This window comes from Chrysoperla carnea, chromosome 3 (assembly GCF_905475395.1).
Source record: "Chrysoperla carnea chromosome 3, inChrCarn1.1, whole genome shotgun sequence".
Lineage (NCBI taxonomy): Eukaryota > Metazoa > Arthropoda > Insecta > Neuroptera > Chrysopidae > Chrysoperla > Chrysoperla carnea.
The window spans coordinates 87038149-87055090 of record NC_058339.1 but is presented as its reverse complement, the minus strand read 5'-3'; the positions used below and the strand labels follow the sequence as shown (position 1 = coordinate 87055090).

Sequence of the window (16942 nt, the reverse complement as noted above, 5' to 3'; positions counted from 1 at the left end):
TTTATAATTCAAGTTACCCAGCGAAGCGGATGGATAACTGCTAGTTACCCTATATAATCCAAAGGCATGAAAATATGGTTAATTTGGCGATTGATAGGTAAAAATTAATTAAGAAAATTATTTTGATTCAAAACGTAGACAAAAAATGTTCCCAATTTTCTTAAGGAGTACTACTTTGAATAATATTGACTCAATTCTCATCTAATCTTAAAATGAGTTAGATATTTATTTACTTTTACATCCGTGATATTTAGAATTTGTTTATAAAGACACAAGCATGCCTTGTATGTCAAAAGTAATGTATTATTTTTATACAAAAGTAATTTAATTAAGAATGGAATCGTGGCCTTTAATCAAGAAAAATGCTAATTTAACATGTGGAGATGTTACACATGTTGTTCGAGAAACTTTTCGTGATTTTTTCAATGAAAACATTACAAACTCAGAGTATACAGCTAATATCAACTGTCCAGTTAGTCATACAGAATTACAAAATTGTACTGTTAAAATAAAGAAGGTATCCGCTACGTTAAAAGTCATTGTGCATCAAGGCAGTCATTAGGCAGGATAGCGGACGATCAATCATGATCTTCGAGTCGAACGAAACTGGGAATATTTCATACTGTTTTGTTTTAAATCTAAAATATTTCAGATTGCTTCACATTGGAAGACAATTGTTCGCCTACTTGCTGCATAATGTGTGCTTTATGATGTAAGAAGATCGGGCAAAATAGACTCGCTAATATGGCTGATTGTGGGATGATCTTACTATCGAAGCAAACACATGTTACCGTTTCTTTGCATCATAGTGCGATTTCCAATATATTCTCATACGTCGGGTTGACCGTGTTCATTTTAGAGCCTACTTTATTTTATAGCATTCTTTAATTTTTATTTTCACTAGGTGTTCGAAGGACATCAACGTTATGTTCGAGATATTCAAGAAGTAGAACAAATAATTTCTAAAGATATTGAGCAATGTATTGAAAGAGATAAATTTATAAAGGAAAATGTAATCGCAAGTGCAAATATGAAATTAAGGAAACATCCCGTTTTTAAAGATATAGATCCAGGAATAGTTCAAAAATATAATCTTATTCAATCTGACGACTTGTTACCAACACCAATAGAAAGGATAACTGGTATGACTTGGAAATACAGAATAGAATCTCAGTAATACGAACATTTGACACGTTCAATAATCCGCCACTTTTCTACGCCTTTACTGTCTGTAACAGTGCAATCATATAAAAATTACAATCCCCGTAATCCGATACCCCCCCTGATATTTAATATATTGGATTGGTGATAATACTGTATTTTAATTTTTACAAATTGATTAACCAATTGAAGTGCTTTACCCGATTCAGATTATAGCGAATGTTGATCTAAATTTAACTGCAAAATTCGAATGAAGTCAAATTTTTTTCTCTTATAATTAAGTTTTTTAAATTAATTTTTAGACTATGCATATGATTATAATCTTCGAAATCATTATAAAAAACATTTAGAAAGCAATACGTATGGAAGTCTCATTCATTGTAATTATACTGAAAGTAATGTATCAAATCGTTTTGGTGTGTGTCCAGTAAAATTGGGAAATGTAAAAAAGGATTGCTTTGAGAATAAACGAAAGAAATTAGATGCTATAAAATTCCCATCGTATGTTTTAAAATTAATAAGAAAAATACATTTGCAACTTAAAATAATTTTTTAAAGGTCTTTAAAAACTCTATCATGTGGAACTAAAGGCAGTGTTAAAAAAGAAGAAGTAAGATTAAAAGCAGAGCCAGAAAGTGTGTTGTTTTATGATTATAAAATAAATGTCCCTTATGAGGTAAGATTTGACTTAATTACAAATTCGCATGCATGTTTATACTTACCTTATTATCCTCAATTGCGCATATCAGAGAAATTTTTTCTTACCTCTCACAAGTAACATGTTTTTTTATTGTTGTGTTCATTATTTATAATAATTAAACAAAAGTACTTACAATTAATCTAAATGCTATCTGGGAACCTTAGTAGACTCGGTATTGTAATAAGAATAGAAGGATCCAATGTTTCGCTATCCAAATCCCCATTCTCAAGTTTATAACATGAAAACAGCAACGTTGATTCATTTTTTTAACCACTAACAATCTTTTACAATTCTCGATTTATTTAAACAATTTATTTTTTGTGTAGCACTTAGTAAAAATACGTAATATAGCTGGATCAATTACACGTTTCAATGTACCAATATTTAACCATCATTCAAAATTTAAAATAGTTTGGAAACACCTAACAACATCTTTGACACCAGGCATGTGTGTTTCATTTATCGTACAATTTTTTACGCAAACATATGATGATACACAAAGTTATTTACAATTTCGTGTAAAAGATGGTAAAGATTTAATTATCAAGTTAATATCAAAACGTCCCATATCATTATTAACTGGTGTCATGTTTTATGGATCATCTTGTATGAATTGGAATCATAGTACAACAACACAAATTAATAAAGTATTAAATTCAACAATTGAATGTAAACAATGTTTAATTGGTAGAAAAAATGAAATTATTTTAAGTTTTTGTAAGTGTGGAGCTGATGCATCATATTTTTTGATTAGTGAATACAGCTGGTATAATATGGTCGTAAATGTAAGTATTTGTTTAACTTTAAGCCTGTTTTTACCCGACTGCTTCATAATGAACGGGTCATTCAAATATATTAGGAAGCAAGCAAATTTTTAGTGATGATAAACCACTCTCAATTGTTGATAAAATGAACTACTTAACAAAGTTAACAATTTTGACGGAACATCACTTCACTTTGTACGAATTGTTCTAAAACGCGTAGATGAAAATTTTCCTAAACTGTTCCGTAATGACATTTGGTAGAAATTTTCATTGAACCCTAGTTTTCGATTTAAGAGGTGTTACCATAGTACACTTTTTCGCTTAAAACTACACCCAGAAATTCAAAATCGATGCTGTTTTTGGAATAAAGATAAATTTAGAATAAAGAAGACACTCTAAAAACATATAAACTTTCTCAAACTTCATTTGATGGCTAGATTAGTATTTCTAGAAATACCAGCAAAAATCTCTACAAAATGTAGGATTTTATACAAAATTTTCGGGCAATATCAGAGATAATTATCGACCAATCGTCAAATTTTTGTATTGTTTGGGTGAAAAATACTCTATAAACTGAGTTTTATCTAAATCTGACACAAATTTTTTTCTTATTTTCTCAATTTTTTCAAAGGGATACCCTTTAGAAAATTGAGATAAATATTTTGTCTGCAATTTCGATAAACGTCAATATAATAAAACATAAAGATAATTTCGACCCAAAAAATTCAAAAATAGGTTTCATTTCATAATTGAATGCATGGTTTCTGAGATATCGTCCGAAATTCCCGACAAGCGATGTCTTGGATCCGATTCGGGCAATTTCTTGGAAAATATTTATTTTATAGCCAAATGAAGTGGATTTTCGTGATTTTTAGGTCATAATTACTGTGTATACATCGGGACACTATCTGCCATCTCGGCAAGAACCACAATTCTTCATACAATTATTTTTCTTCAACAATTTTATCAATTTTAATAGAATTTTTATTTTCAGGAAATTAACACAAATCTTGAAATAAAATTACCACCTTTTACCATTCATCCTGCATATTTTACAATAAAATCGAATGAAATTATTGATATTCATATTGAATTTGCCCCCCAAGAATTTGGTTTGCATTTAAATAAATTAATTGTAATTTGTGATAATTGTACTTACGATTATTTAGATTTAGTTGGTGATGGGGTATACTTTCAACCTGATTTTATTAAAATACAGGTATCCACATACATACTTCTCCCCTTAACTGTATTATTTAATAGTATTAACTATTTGCAGTTTTTTTTGTAAACTAACCCGAAAGACACAACTATATGCCCCCATATTTCAAAAGAGATGTCTTGCATATGCCTCTTTACTTTTAAATTTTTTGATGTAATGACGATGCACATTAAAAGACTCACCTGTATAAGATAAAATACTAAAAAATTTCAATATTATTTTTTTAGGCGTCCGAAAAAGACTATTCAGTTATATACGATTCAGATTATGAGTCTAAGTATGTACTAAATTTAGGTAATGTTTTAACTTTTAGAAAGTCGTCTACGTTTGAGATCTATGTAACCAACAAAAGGTAAGTCTTGGATTTCCTATAATTTTTATAAAGAAACGAATTCGTATCTTTTTTACAACTACATAGAATACCAGAGAAAATGCAATACACTGTAGTCTTCTCTCAGCGTTCTATATGCAAATGGGGATCAAATGGAACACTTCTAATAAGTAAAGAAGTCAACTTTTTTTTTAAAACTATTACAAATAATTCGCAGGATTTAGCCACATAAAACAGTCGAATTTTTAATGTAATTGAGTATTAAAATGGTGTCATATCTGTAGGCAGCGAAACAAAAATAAATAAAATCATGAAGTTCGTATCTCTGTTTGGTTTAGTGAGGATACGAATTCGAATTTATACACGGCTTTAAAAATAAAATAATTTATTTTAAGTATACTTAAATTCAACTATCGATGGGAACTACGTGCTCCGGATTTTAAAATGAATACAAGCACAGCATTACGAATGAATCCAAAATGGATTAAATTAACACCATTAAAAGGACGTTTGAATCGTGAAACTGATTCAAAATTTACAATTAGTGTATTTGGTAATAGTTATACAGGTGGAAGTTATCGTTATGTAATCGAGCAAGTATTTATATTTTTTACAAGAATGTTTTCATCAATTATAGAATCAAAATTCTTTTCAAGGTTTTATATAACGGACATTCCTGTAGCGGCACTAGCTGATAATCATAATTTTACAGTTGTGGATTCGAATAATGATGAAGGGAGTAATGTAACAACTGAAAATTTGTAAATGCCCTTCACAAATCTTACAGACATTTACAGAAATCTAGTATAATTGAGTAAACTCTACTGAAACGTATTTTCAATAAGATTGTGAAGGGTTCTTTAACTTTTCAATGATATTTTATTTATTTTTATTAACTTTTCAGTTAGTTGATATTCTTATTGGGGAAATTGAATTATGGCTAAACATTGATGAGGCTTCAATTATGATTGATCCTTGTTCGATCATCGTTTATGTGAATGAAGGGTGAGCTAAATAACCTAATATTTATTAAAATTTTTGAGAAATTGATCTCACGTATGGCCTAGACAGGCTCAGGTAGAGGAATCATCCAAGGGAGAAGGGATTCAAAATTTTGTCCATCATCTTAGGTCATAAAATCAATAAAAACAAAAACTCTTTTTTCGAATAAGAGAACATTTTATTATTTAAAAATCTGATAATCTGCAGTCACTATATTTTCTCTGCGAGGTACAAAAAAAGTTTTCCAAAAATCTGTGCGCATCAACCTCCGCATCGCGATTTATATTGAGTGAGGCTAAACCGTTTAGCCGATCTTCAGACATCGTCGATCTAAGACAATGGTATGTTTTGAGACGACGTAAAGTTAAAAAGGAGCGTTTGTTCATTTTTTTTTTTTTTGAGAAGCAAACAAGCCAAATTTGATAAAATATTACGATGATTCAAAAATCGATCCTGTAAATGTGTCAGAAACACATCGATCTCCACGAGATTGTGGTCCGGAAATAATCTTCAACTGAACCAGTCCCTACACAAACCATGGCTTCCGCAATTCCATTTCGAATTATCACAGACCTCACGTTTTTTACAAAAAAAAAAGCGTCGAATATCCATGGACAACCGTCTGGTCAAAATCCATTAATGTCAAAACAGCTTGGACAGTTAACTAGTCAGTGGAAATGCTTTTCATAAACGGCTGCATTTGCAGGACCATATATGGTTCAAATTTATGTAGAAATTTTCAGGGGAATTGAACTTACTCTCCTCCCCTCCCCTGCGCCCAGGCCTGTATTATATGAAAATGATTGACTAATATTTTACTGCATAGAAATGCAGCTACAAGACGAATTCAAGTATTCAATCTTTGTCATCATACATTAAATTGTGCTTGGATTAATAAATCAAAAAAAGTTGAGATGGCCATATATCCTGCAGAATTTGTGTTAAACTCCGATCAGATTTATGAATGCAAACTTGAGATTACCCAATGTATAACGAAAGATGTAATGGGAGAATTCATGTATGTATACAATTTTTGTATGTAAATTTTTTAAACCCCCATCCACACTATCGCTGAACATCCTTACTTAAGTTAGCCGAAGTGAAGCACTTGTCACCATACTCTCGTCTTACTTTGCAAGTATCCGATTGCTATGGCTACAATAGCTACTGAACTACACAAGTAATCTCGAGAATGTGGAAATTATACTCGCCTGCACACACATGCAAAATATTGCAGTTTTAGCGAAGTTGAACAAGGCGAGGCGATGATAGGAGAGACACCACAACGTTCACGCTCTAGTTCCTCGAACGACTTGCTACTTCGCGAGAGTGTGGAGGAGCCTTATCACTTACTTCTTTGCAGATGTCAAGTAGTGGGAACAAATGTTGAAATGCCTTTACCTGTAAATATCCTCGTAACAATCCCAATTATAGAATCATCAACGCATATTCTAAATTTTGGTTATGTAAAATATTCTGCTAATGTAGCAAAATATTTTCGTATATCCAGTAAAGGTATAATTCCATTAAAATGGTATATTACTGAGTATATTTATGATCAGAAAACTCAAAGTTTACGTAAGGCGGCTAAACCGTCTTTGAATATATATCATGGAATTTTAGATGATCGAAATGGAATGAAATGTGATTTGGAGTACGGTTTATGGACTGGAGTAAGTTAACACCAAAATTAAAATTAAATGTAATATTTCAAGTTTTATTTTTACTTCCATGTCTGCATACTTGGCAGAAAGAAATTGATTTTCTTGAAGTAGGAAAGAGAGAGAAAGTTATGTCTTAGCTTCTGTGTAACTGTTCCGCCATGGGAATGATTTACCCACTTCTGCCAATCCTTCTGCTTAAAATCCGTTGCCATCAAAACCAATATTCTGCCTTCGATCAACTTGTATTGCTAAATAAACGATCTTTAGATATTCCATTGAACCTAATTAGACATTTAACTTAGTAAAAACCGAAATACTAATCTAACTTTAAATAGTAGTGTATCAAGTTTGATAAATTATTTGTAGACTACTGGTAAATGGTGTTCCATACTTATAATCACAACTAAAGTGGGTTGTGAGGTTCAAGGTACAGATTTTGTTCTTGTTTACGGAGAAATATTAGCGCCATTGTTGAATATTCTTGCGCCACCGGCATTTACTGCAACTCTACGAACGCCAATCAATTACATAAATGTAAAAAAATTTTATTCGATATATTTACGTAATATTTCATCAATAAAATGTTCGTACACATGGGATCGACCTGAAGGACGTGATGTATCAAAATTAGAATTATATATTTGGCCATTAGGTGGCATAATACAACCTATGACTACTATTAAATTATATGTTGTACTTGAGCCAAAAAAAATTGGAGATGTTACTGATTTTCATGTACCATGTTTTGTTGGCGGTAATTTGGAACCGTTGTGGTTGTCTGTTGAGACCACAAACAAAGATATTAGTGTATTAATTTATCATCCGTATAGAAGTAATCCACATGAATATGTTGAATGGCCGCCAAAATGGGAAGAATATTATCATACGATGGCTATAACAAATTCAGACGAAGCTACAACTTCTATAACTCCTACTACAACAAGCAACGAAATTGACGTAAGTACTTAAAAGCAGGCCTGTGCTTTACACTTTAACAACACTTTGAGAGATCCATAAATTGAGTTTACTTTAAATCTTCAAAAAATATTTCAATATTCACTACTATACGTATACAATCAACACAATATATAGTCAGAATAAATGGTCAATAATCAAGGAGAGTGTTAAGGTTCAAATCAAATATTTTGCTATAAGGAACATGTGCCTGGAAATGCTCCCCTTCAGAGCTACAGCTATTAGAATTTGCATGACGTGTCTATTTTCTGCTGAATTCTTTGGTTTTTTGAATAATTATTTCGAAAAAAAAATATTTGTTTTTTAATGCAATCAATTTTGTTATTTAAAGTTTGACTTCAAAAGGTTGCATCTCCGGACATATTTTCCATATAACAAAATACTTATTTTGGTGTACCTTTGCATCTCCTAGATTTTAGACTATTTATTCTAACACACCCGATTTAAAAAAAATTAAATTTTGAAACCACTCTTTTGCTATTTTACTACCCGACTATTCACACGATTATTCACATCGAAATTTGTAATAAGAATATTCGTGCCAGAGAGAAAGGATTGCATATGACATTTTAAACACAGGTACAATCATTCTATAGAAATAGACCTGTATCTTAAAATTTTTTAGTTCCCCAATCGACGTTCGTTATCGAGCCAAAACATCGAGTGAAATCAATTTTTGGATAACAAAAAAAAAAACTACGAAAATATGAAGGATTTACACTTACAAATAGAAAGAGAGGAAAATAGCACGTGGTGACGTCATAACTTGCGACTGCCATAGAAACTACATATCAAAAGTTGTTTTGCAAGAAAAAGATAGATAAAATTATTTAATTGGTTATATCTTTCATGTTTATCAATCCACTTTAATTTTTATTTTGGATCTTTGACATATATTCTCGCACATTTTAAAATTTTAACGAATGGTATATTGTAATCGACATCAGGACACTAGCCTATTATTCTTTTTTCTGAAACTTGAAGCTTTAACAATACAATAATTTTTGAAACTTTCTCTAAATTGTTTTTTTTGTTTCTATTAATAGCTTTCAACAATCTCAAATAAATCACTTTCGTATCATAAGAGTGAAGAGTCATTATTGTTCTACGATCCAGGTGGTACTCATATCGATTGGAAATTCACAACAAAATCCTCTGTAGAACAACAATCGGATTTATGGTCAGGTGATTTCCCTTCTAGCATGTCTTACACAACATATTCTTCAAGAGAATCATTCATAAGTTTAGCACCTATAAAGAAAGCTCGATTGCGATTTAAAAGTATCAATTCTGCTGAAGTGCAAAAACAATTATGTACATGTGAGATGGAATTGCGAATAAAAAATATTAATTTACGTAGAGGTATGTAAGCATTCTTCCGGCGACGCTTTGTGATGCTTTTTTTAGGTTTCATATCAAGAACATTTTTGAGAGGACTGGACAGTGGACACACGAATTGAAATCGTAGAACGTGAGATGTGAATCTAAACGTAAAGATACGTATTTCTAAAGATACTATACCTCTTTCTCTCTACAGCCTTCTATTTTAAAGCCATATCCACTTTATGTATTTTAGACCCGTTGTCAGATAACTCCCACTGAATGTTATCTGACAACTTAAAGCAGACGGTAGACCAATATACGTATTTTTCGGTCCTTTCTCTAACTCCATATTAATAGCAAACTAAGCAACGTTCATTTAACATTAATTTTTCATTTTTTATAGCTCATAAAAGAACTGTATTAATTAAAAACCAAACTCCAATATTAGGAACTTATCGAGTGTCAGCGAAAAATTTTGCTTTTGCTGATATAAAAATACCGGTAGATTTTATAGATAGAATAGAAACTGAATTATCAAATAAAAAAGGTATATTTAAGGTATTTCTATCGGCACAATAGAGAACGCGAAATTTTTCTCTACTTACAGCTGTACGTCGTTGAAACCTTTCCGAAATTTTTCGTGTAAAACTACTTATGATAGTCTCATGTCGATAGAATAACCTTATTTGGATATGCAACGTTTATCAAAGATCAGTTCATACGACAACACATATTTATTAGATCGTTGGACTCATCATCTAAATAAAACTTGTGTTGGATTCATATTACATATTGAACCCAAATGTGGACGTATTCAACCAAATGATTACATCACGTTTGATATTTGGATTTATGGTGATACATGGGGTACTTACCAGGATGAAATAATAATTGAAATAGAACGTCAATCGCCATTTAAAATAAATTTGATAGTCGATATTATTGGCCAACCTATAATATTTCCAATGCTCTGTGATAATGCTGTTAAAAATAAGAAAGTAAAAAATGTTCCAATTGTGAGGTAACGTTTGCTGAAGCTATTCTTTATATTTCAGAAAATCTCTAATCTTGAAATTTCCGGTTTTTGTTTTCTTCGTAAATTTACCTGGGACCCTTTTGTCTTTGGGGGGTCCTTATCCTAAACCGTTTCACCTAAAAATTAACATCTTAACAAATGATATACATAATTTTGAAATAGATTTGGTTCTATGGCCTATGAATCAGAGTCAATAACTAGAAGAGTAAAAGTAAAAAATATATCAGCAATTGATATTACTTTGGTCTGGCATGTATACTTACATAAACATAATGGGCATAGAAAAGATGAACATGTTTCCAGGCATCAGCGGCCACCACCATTGAATCTTGCATTAGATTTATTTGATGCACCAAGTTTGAACTATGATCATGATAATTTCACAAGAGTCCAATTATTACTGACAAAATTTTGGGGAGATGAAGATTCTTATATATTTAGAGTAAATATTTAATTTTAATTAATAACGACTAATGGCTATTCATAAAATACGTCGTGCGAAAAGGGGGAGAAGGAACTATAAGAAAACGTGATATTCGCAGTTCATTTCAAAATTTTTATTTCATCATGTTGATATTTTGTAAAGCGGAACTCCAAAAAGACTAAACTTAGCGTGATGTAATTTATGAATGGCCTCTTTAGTTGTGATTTTTGCATGCCGTTATTTGCAAAACTGCAGTCGAAACGCACCCGACTGCATGCAATCATTTCCAGAACTATGGCGAACTCACGAGAAATTTTATGGAATACTCTTTCATTTTCAGATACATCCTAAAGAAATGAAAATTAAGCCACAAACTACAGATGTGTTGGAAATAACATTTAACCCTCAGGAATTTCATCCTATTTGGGGGGAGCTTAAGATTGAAGCGTATGTTATAGGACATGTAAAAATTTCTGAAAAAAATAGGTATATAGAATAGTAATCAGAATTTCAAATTATAAAATCCAAAGTTTTTTTTATATAACGATTACAGTATACATTAGAACAAATTGTTTCATTTTAGAAAGAGTCATGGTGTATATCATAGGAAACACCTCCATAATATGAATCCAACAAAAATTAAACTAGAGGCAACATTATTATTACCTTTAACAAATTTACAATTGATACAAGGTGACATTAAATTTAAAGTATTTGCCGCTACTGTAATGTCACAATTTAAACGAATGAGTATCCATCGTACATTTTTAATGCAAAACAACAATAATGTTCCCATAAATGCTAGACTTCATATACATCCACCATTTAAAATTATTGAAGTAAAAACTAAAGGACACGTTGAAAAAACTACGAAAAATAAAATAATGAATGTTAATATAGACCCTGGATTATGTGCCGAGGTAAGATACAGAGGATTAAAAAATATACACACATATCAAGAATCGAACTCGGATTTCTTGGATTCATGATATGCACCTTACCAACTGGACCACATGTGCTCTAGGTATAAAGTGTAATTTTTTCAATTTAACGAATTTTTATTTTGGTTTGTTAGTCAACACTAACTTATATTATTTTGTGTTTGTTTACTAAATTTGGTATACAAATTTAAACATTAAAGTCGATTTACAATTATTATTAATGTTTATGACACAAAGGCGTAAACTATAAAGACAAATAACTTGCTGATGTATTTTTAATTAAAGAGAATTGAAAAAAATACACACATATCAAGAATCGAACCTAGGTCTTCTTGGATTTATAAATAAGTTAGCGTTGACTAACAAACACGAATATTTGTATTTACAATGAGTTGAGTTGAACAAATTACACATTGCGCATATGGCCCAGTTGGTAAGACGCTTGGCATTAATTCAAGAAAATCGGGTCCGATTCCTGGTATAAGTGTATACAGTGATTCCTGGTTTTCTTTAATTTAGGAATAACTCGACAAGCTATTTTTCTCTATAGTTTACGTAATTGGTTCATAGATATTAATAATAATCGTATATATTGACTTTAATGTTTAAATTTTAATATAAAATTTAGTAAACAAACAATAAATAATAAATTAACTTTATTTCTTATAACATAAGTCTTACTGAGCGGAGATGTATTGTATAAGTTGCATTTTATCGAATAGCATTGAAATCAAATTAGATTGCCTTTTTTAGATTTTATTGAAATGCAGTTTCAGCAAAAAGTTTATACAAGAAGTTTCTGAAAATGTGGATATAAATGTTGATAAATCTAGTAATTACAGTATTTCAAATAAAACAGTCATAATACCTCATGAATTAATAATTGAACAGCCAAATTTAATTACACAGGTGATTTAATTCATTTTTTTATTTCTGAAATGAAATTGTAAAATCACAAATTATCATTACAGAGAGTTCCATTGGAAATAATTGTTATCTATCCAAACATTTCAATTTCTACAACTGACTTAGATTTTGGGCCAGTTTCAGTTGGATATAAAAAGACATTAACAATTTCAGTTACTAATAGAACATGTACGTGTATTTACTGCTAACGTATTAATTTTTATATTATTATAGTAGGAAAACTGCCAATTAATTGCTGTGCTAGCTACCGCAGGAAAATGTTTATTAACGTGGCCACCTTACACTTGTCCAAACATTCAGGTGTATGTCGAAAATCCAACATATTCGACAGAAACCCAACACGGTATGCAAAATTTCTAAAGTCTGTTGCTCTAAATGAGAACATTTTCGGACACATGACCCTCATACCAAAATGCTTGTTTTGGTGTACCTTAACGCACTCTAGATTATTGACCGTTTATTCTGATAGAATGTTTTTTAATGTTTTTTTTTTTTTTAATTTAGGTTCTGATATTGAATTTTCGATTTCTAAAACAACAGAAAATTCTATTTTTACAGTTGAACCATTGGAAGGCATAATGCCTAAAGTGGTTGCTGGACGTTGTTATCGTTTTGATATCGATGTAACTTTCGTACCATTGTAAGTATGATTTATAATAGTTTGAGAGAAAATCGTAAAAGTCTTCGCACAAGCCCTAATTTAAAATGAAAAGGTCTATTCAATAAAAATAAAATTAAAATTGTATTGTTAACAAGAACGTTACAAGCGTATTGTAATTACTTCGAGCGTAATATTTTTGTATACGATTTTAATACAGATGTATTCTTATATTTATTATTATTTTTTAAGGGAAATCGAGTGGTATTTGGACACGATTGTTATATGTGTTGGAAAAACAAATTTCATTCAAGATATTACTCTCAGTGGAAATGGAACAGTCAATTTAAGGTTGAAATACTTATATAGTTTAACCAATGAATTTATTTTAAAAATTATTTTATTCAAATCCAGCCGTATTTTAAATTGGTTTCTACTACTAAAGATTAAATCTTAGATCGAAAACTACTAACTAATACATCTTTCTTTTAGATATGCATAATGATTCAATGCAGGATTCTTTCTAGAAGTTTTAAACGAATTATTTTACTTTTAAATTCCAAGTTGTGTATTATAAAATAAACTTATAATTCGAAAAATCGTAGTAAATAAAAATAAAAAATATTTTCCAAAAGTATGTATTAAAAATATTTAATTTTTCCGACACGACCAACGTTTTTTGATAAAATCATAAAAAAAAATAAATGAGCCTTATTAAAATTGCAATATACAAAATGGCACTTTACGATTTCAAATTTTTATATTTTGTCAAAACTATGTATGCAAATATTGTACACGTATTTTTTGAATTGTTGAGATTTAACCAGGAAAACGGTAATACCATAAAAATGATTCATGCATTTTAAGATTACACCATATTGAAACAGAAACAAAGATTTCAATTAAATGGTTCTTTTTTGTAATTAAATATATTTATTTTAAATTTAAAAATTAGAAAGTTATAAAAAATACAATTACTGCTCGATTTGATCATCTATATATCAACTATCGTGACTCATACCTGCGGTTAGTTATAATCATTGTGGATTATTTATTTCAATTTTTTCAAAATGAGCTATAAAAAATCCAACACTGTCGCAATTTTCATCTTGATAAGAAAATCGTTGAAGGTTATCACATTGTTCTGTTGTTAGGGAAGATATTTTCCAACCAGAACCACCAATTTTGGGAACAGCTGGTATTAGTTTTAAACACGAAAATGTTTTCAAGGCCCATGCAACCATTCCTTCATTTTCTGCTAATGTAATAGTACAAGTACTGTAAACTAAATGACCATTCGTTTTTAATAAATCGACACCCTAAATACAAAAAACAAAGTAAAGTAAATTTTTAATCAGGGGGAATTATGAATCTATATACACCAGTTTATTAAGGTATAAAATTTGGAAAATTAATCCCATTTTTTTAAATTTAAATTATAAATTTAAATAATGTTCTATTTTTTTTTTTTTTTTTTTTTTTTTTTGAGCTTTAAAAAAACCTTTACTTCAAAGGAAGAGTTAGACCCAGCTACTACAGATTACAGATTCGTGCTCAACAAGGATAATCAAGGAGAAATAAAAACCTCCATCATGGTCTCTCGAAATTCATATTCTAAGAAAAAAATGCCGACGCTATTAAATTAGGTCAAAAAAAAACCAATGAGTGGGAGGCTTATAAGGCCTGCTTGAACATAAACCAAGCGTTAAGGCTTGTAAAAAGATCCTCTTGAAGAAAACTTTTGCGGGAAAATAGAGGAAAGCGAGCCTGCTAAGGAAAGATTATCTTCACGAGACCGGCGACATGAGGATATCCGGAAGACCCTATCACTGGCCAATGAACAGAATCAAGCTTGGGTAGTTGGGTACATCTACTCAACAACCATTTCCCTAATCAAGAAGAGCGGGAATATAATAGCTTAAAGGCTATAGCTAATTTGTATACTTTCGCCCAAGCGCTGATTGAAAAGATCTAACGGGCTATCTACCTTAGAGTTTGAGCCATACAAATCGCCAGAATTAAATGGCATCATGCCAGTAGAAATACAAGCGATTTCAGAATGACTAGACAGAATATACGGCCCACATTCCTCAAAGTTAAGGTCGTTTTTATACCTAAAGAGGGGCGTATCTCACAAAGTACTCCCAAATTAAGACTTTCGGCGTATAAGGCGGCCTTTGATCTAAGTGTGACCCGTCCCAGGACAGCCAATCTAACCTAACTTTAGAAAAAGAAAATAAATAATAAGAAAAATATTAGTGAAATTTTCCATAAAACATACTTTTTTTAATATTCAAATGAAAAACCTGTATAATTGAGTAGAAAAATTTAATTCTCGATATTTTATACCTTACTCAAAAACCATGATATAGGTACTCAAAATTACATACCGCTCTGAAAATTTTCCTTTGCAACGACACATAAGATTTTAATTCTTTATTCGTAATTTTATTTCTTAATTGTGGACGCTGTCCTAAGGCACTGCAAGGTACGTCTAATAATATTTTATCAAAAGTTTCTTTATTAAATGGAGGTACTAAATTTAATTTTCCAGATGGATTGATTTCATTATCAACTACTACAGCTTCAGTTGCATCAAAATGATAAACTTCAACGCAACGCGAAAAAAATATTTTGCAGCGTTCTTTTAAGCTGTCTATTTTTGACTTATTTTTATCCAGAGCAATAATTGTGCCCTAAAACGAATTTTAATTAGTAATTAATAATTAAAACCCCTTTTTTTTAAGTTTACCTGATTATTTATTATTGTAGCTAAATGGGTAGTTTTATTTCCAGGAGCTGCACACATATCCAAAATAATATCATTACGTTGAGGATTTAATACGTGTCCACATACTATCGATGGTAAATTTTGCAATATTGCACCATACTTCCATAATTCTTTATCATCTATTGGAGGACAATATGAAATCGTTCCTATTACTTCTACTGCCAAACCCCTAATAATGATTACAAATTTATTTTTACGATCTCAAAATACATATTCGTAAATTTTTATTTACTTTGGTTCAGCATTATTTTCAAATATTTCTTTCCTACTTTGATGTAAAATCCCATTTCCAATAAAAACTTTCCCCGGATTTTCGAATTTTTTTAAATAGCCTCTTTTACATTCACCTGTAAGATCCGCGTAAATACTAACCTTGTCTCCAATTTGACTGGCTAAAAAACAGTTTTGATTATTGAAATTCAACAATGAGACTATTTTTTGATTATACACCTGATAATAAGCCTAAAACTCCTGGAGCAAATATATGAGAACCTCTTAATATAGCAGCGCCACAAATTGGATCAACAATGACTTCGTTTAAATTCTTATCTAGTTCGTCAGTATATTTTGTTAACTTTTCAACAATGATAACGTCAGGCAGCGAGGGATGTTCATAAATTTTAGGAGCAATTTCAATATATTTATTTGCTAAAATCTTAAATTTGATTATAAATCATGCAAGTTAATTTTTTAGTTTTAAAAATAAAAACCTTTTCTGTAAGAATATTAATAAGCTGATCTTTGGATGTGAGAAGCTTATTAAATCGAATTGAACTAATTTTAGGAGATGAACAAATCCACAACAATAATTTATTTAATTTATCCTTAAAATTAAATTAAATTTTAAATTTCGAGCGTTTTCAATACAGCCAACATACTTATACCTCGTGCTCGTTTGAAAGGTTATCTGCGTTTTGTTCATCCGAATGAATTGCTAATATTTCCTTCACATCGAAATTTTCATCAAAAGGATTTTCAGGATAAGACATTTTTAATCAGCTTGTTGAAAATAAAATTCTTATAAATCCAAACATTCGTAATGAATTCTAGACAAACAGTTAATGGTATTGACAATAGGTGTCT

At 30.4% G+C, this 16942-nt stretch overlaps 2 protein-coding genes across 3 annotated transcripts; one reads left to right on the top strand and one right to left on the bottom strand.

Moving 5' to 3' along the window:
- Positions 1-334: 334 nt before the first annotated feature.
- On the top strand, positions 335-13570 carry LOC123296314. The gene is made up of 22 exons (XM_044877775.1): positions 335-517; positions 905-1142; positions 1464-1662; positions 1720-1837; positions 2188-2646; positions 3620-3844; positions 4075-4199; positions 4574-4775; positions 5083-5183; positions 6544-6853; positions 7211-7801; positions 8866-9181; positions 9546-9700; positions 9853-10163; positions 10341-10620; positions 10943-11088; positions 11186-11522; positions 12297-12452; positions 12515-12638; positions 12975-13110; positions 13321-13419; positions 13561-13570. The coding sequence occupies exons 1-22, from the start codon at positions 335-337 to the stop codon at positions 13568-13570; spliced, it is 4821 nt and encodes a 1606-aa protein (XP_044733710.1).
- On the bottom strand, positions 12458-16928 carry LOC123294533 (tRNA (cytosine(72)-C(5))-methyltransferase NSUN6). Of its 2 annotated transcripts, XM_044875593.1 has the most exons (8): positions 16744-16928; positions 16570-16683; positions 16310-16514; positions 16092-16251; positions 15821-16028; positions 15459-15764; positions 14090-14387; positions 12458-12476 (listed from the first exon to the last, which is right to left on the bottom strand). In XM_044875593.1, the coding sequence occupies exons 1-7, from the start codon at positions 16846-16848 to the stop codon at positions 14106-14108; spliced, it is 1380 nt and encodes a 459-aa protein (XP_044731528.1). In that variant the 5' UTR covers positions 16849-16928; the 3' UTR covers positions 12458-12476; positions 14090-14105. The 2 variants fall into 2 exon arrangements, with proteins under 2 accessions (XP_044731528.1, XP_044731527.1); XM_044875592.1 differs by lacking the exon at positions 12458-12476 and having other exon boundaries at positions 14055-14387.
- Between the last annotated feature and the right edge of the window lie 14 nt (positions 16929-16942).